The 2,500-nt window shown below is 16.9% G+C and overlaps 2 protein-coding genes across 3 annotated transcripts in view; both read left to right on the top strand.

Moving 5' to 3' along the window:
* Positions 1-187, top strand: part of PF3D7_0529400.1 (conserved Plasmodium protein, unknown function) — a gene marked incomplete at both ends in the record, with an annotated part of 6,023 nt that extends 5,836 nt beyond the window's left edge. For both annotated transcript variants that reach the window (XM_024473443.1, XM_024473444.1), the window contains one exon: positions 1-187. This exon is cut by the window's left edge and continues 230 nt beyond it. In XM_024473443.1, coding sequence (XP_024329000.1) covers positions 1-187 — 187 coding nt within the window.
* A 1,285-nt stretch (positions 188-1,472) lies between these two features.
* Positions 1,473-2,500, top strand: part of PF3D7_0529500 (cell cycle regulator protein, putative) — a gene marked incomplete at both ends in the record, with an annotated part of 1,207 nt that continues 179 nt past the window's right edge. The window contains 5 exons of the mRNA XM_001351813.1: positions 1,473-1,550; positions 1,700-1,779; positions 1,947-2,044; positions 2,138-2,271; positions 2,371-2,438. Coding sequence (XP_001351849.1) covers positions 1,473-1,550; positions 1,700-1,779; positions 1,947-2,044; positions 2,138-2,271; positions 2,371-2,438 — 458 coding nt within the window. The remainder of the gene's footprint in view (positions 1,551-1,699; positions 1,780-1,946; positions 2,045-2,137; positions 2,272-2,370; positions 2,439-2,500) is intronic.

Raw genomic sequence — 2,500 nt, forward strand, 5'->3', positions numbered from 1 at the left:
AACTTCTTTTTTTGTTTCTCATCACTTACCTATGACAGTATGTTCATATAGTGACCATTCAAATAATCATGAATTAAAGGATATGAATGAAACTAATAGTAATGCTGATATTAAAGATGATGAAAAAAAAGTGACTGATGAAAATGATGCCATAGATACTCAAAATAAAAATGAACACAACGACTAATTGCCTATCACACTATCTTTATCTTTAAGAATTTTATATATTACAAAAGTGTTCTTGTTATACACACACATATATATATATATATATATATATATATATATATATGTATATATATTTGGAAGGTTATATGCTTACATTCACTGTGTAATTTTTTTTTTCTTCTTCTTCCTATAATATTATATATATATTATATATATATATATATATTATGTTCCTATATTTTTGTATCGTGTTGTATTTTTTGTAATTTTTTTGCATTTTTTTTAAAAATAATATTTATTTTATTATATATTTAATTTATTTTATAATTTTTTTTTTTTTTTTTCATACTTTTTAATTCTTATATTTTTAGTGTGCCAATTCTTTCTTTCTTTCTCTCTCTCCTTCTTTCTTATTTATATATATTTTTTTTTCTCATGGAAAATAAAAAAAATTAAAATATTATATCACATATATTGTAATAACTTTCAAGTTTTGAATAACTTTTTTTTTTTATATTTTTATAACATATAAGAAAATTTGAAAAAAAAAAAAGTTTTAAAAGGTTATAATTCATATATCATGTTTTCACAAATGAATAGAATATTAATATATATATTATAGGGTGAATGAGAAAAACATTATGCTTAAAGGAATATTAAAAAGAAATATTATTATATATATATATAATTATTTATATATTTTTATATATATATATATATTTTTTTTTTTTGTATTATTTAATAAATACAATATTATATTATATTATATTATATTATATTATATTATATTATATTATATTATATTATATTATATTATATTATATTATATTATATTATATATATAATTAAATAATTCATGGGTAAAAAATTATTTAAAGGATAAAAATGAAATCTTCAAAATAAAATATCCAGGTAAAACATATATTATATATATATATAGTATCTATTAGCTTAATATATTTTTTAATATTTTTAACTTTATATAATATATATTATATAATAAAATACTATATATTTTGTATTTATTTCATTTATTTTTTTATTTTTATCTTTTACAATATGATATGCATATTATTTGAAATATAATATACCAAAATTTTGTTTTTTTTTTAATCATCTGTTTTACTTTTTAATATAATTTAAAAAGAGAGAAAATAAGAAATTATGTTCTATAAGTACATATATTTTATATATGTTTAAATTTTATATGCTCTTAAGAACGTTTGGAAAAAAAAGAAAAATAAAAAAAAAATATATATATATATATATATATATATATAACAAAGATATAATATTATGAGACCATGAAAAGTTTTTCTGTTGAAAATATTTCATCTCAGAATTTGATGAAATCATCAGTTCAAAGGAGTATAAAAGCAACGGTATATTTCTTTTCTTTTCTTTTTTTTATGAAATAAATAAATACTATATTATGTATAATATATTATGTTCATGTACATATTATTTATTTATTTATTTATTTATTTAAGTTTTACTTTTTTTTTTTTCTTTTTTTTTTTTTTTTTGGAAGATATTAAAACAATATCCCAAGTTGGAAGATCATATTGAGAATATTTTCCCAAAAAAGGGTTCTTTATTTTTAGGAAAATGGTAATAAAAAAAAAAAAAAAAAAAAAAAAAAGGAAAATAAAATAAAATAAAATAAAATTATATATATATATATATATATATATATATGAAATATATCTATAAAATGTTCATATGATATGTATAAATTAACCCATATGTGTACGTTATTTTTTTTTCTTTTTTTGAAGTATTAATCACGTTACAATTATTCTTGGAAATAATGAGCTTTTATTTTTTCAAATAAGAAATGGACCATGGATACCAAATTTAAAATTAGTACACAAATGTAATTATATAAAAAATAAATAAATAAACAAATACATACATACATAAAATAAATAAATAAATTTCTCTCTCTATATATATTTCCTTTTTAAAGATCCTTTTATGATGCCACAAATACAAGTTGATAAAGGGGCTATAAAACACGTGCTGAGAGGTTCTAACATTATGTGCCCTGGAGTAACTTCTCCTGGAGGGAAACTTGATGATGTTGAAGCAAACACAGTTGTTGTAAGTATAAAAATTTTAATACATAATATATATTTATATAAGTATATTTTTTTTTTTTTTTTTTTTTCGCATATATACTTATATTTATAATTTTTATAGCAAATAAGAGCCGAAGATAAAGAATTTCCTTGTGCTGTAGGAATTACCACCATGTCATCAAAAGAAATGTAAGAATTGTTATGTGTATATATAAATATATATATATATATATAAATATATATTGTGTTGT

Source organism: Plasmodium falciparum (assembly GCF_000002765.6).
Source record: "Plasmodium falciparum 3D7 genome assembly, chromosome: 5".
Lineage (NCBI taxonomy): Eukaryota > Apicomplexa > Aconoidasida > Haemosporida > Plasmodiidae > Plasmodium > Plasmodium falciparum.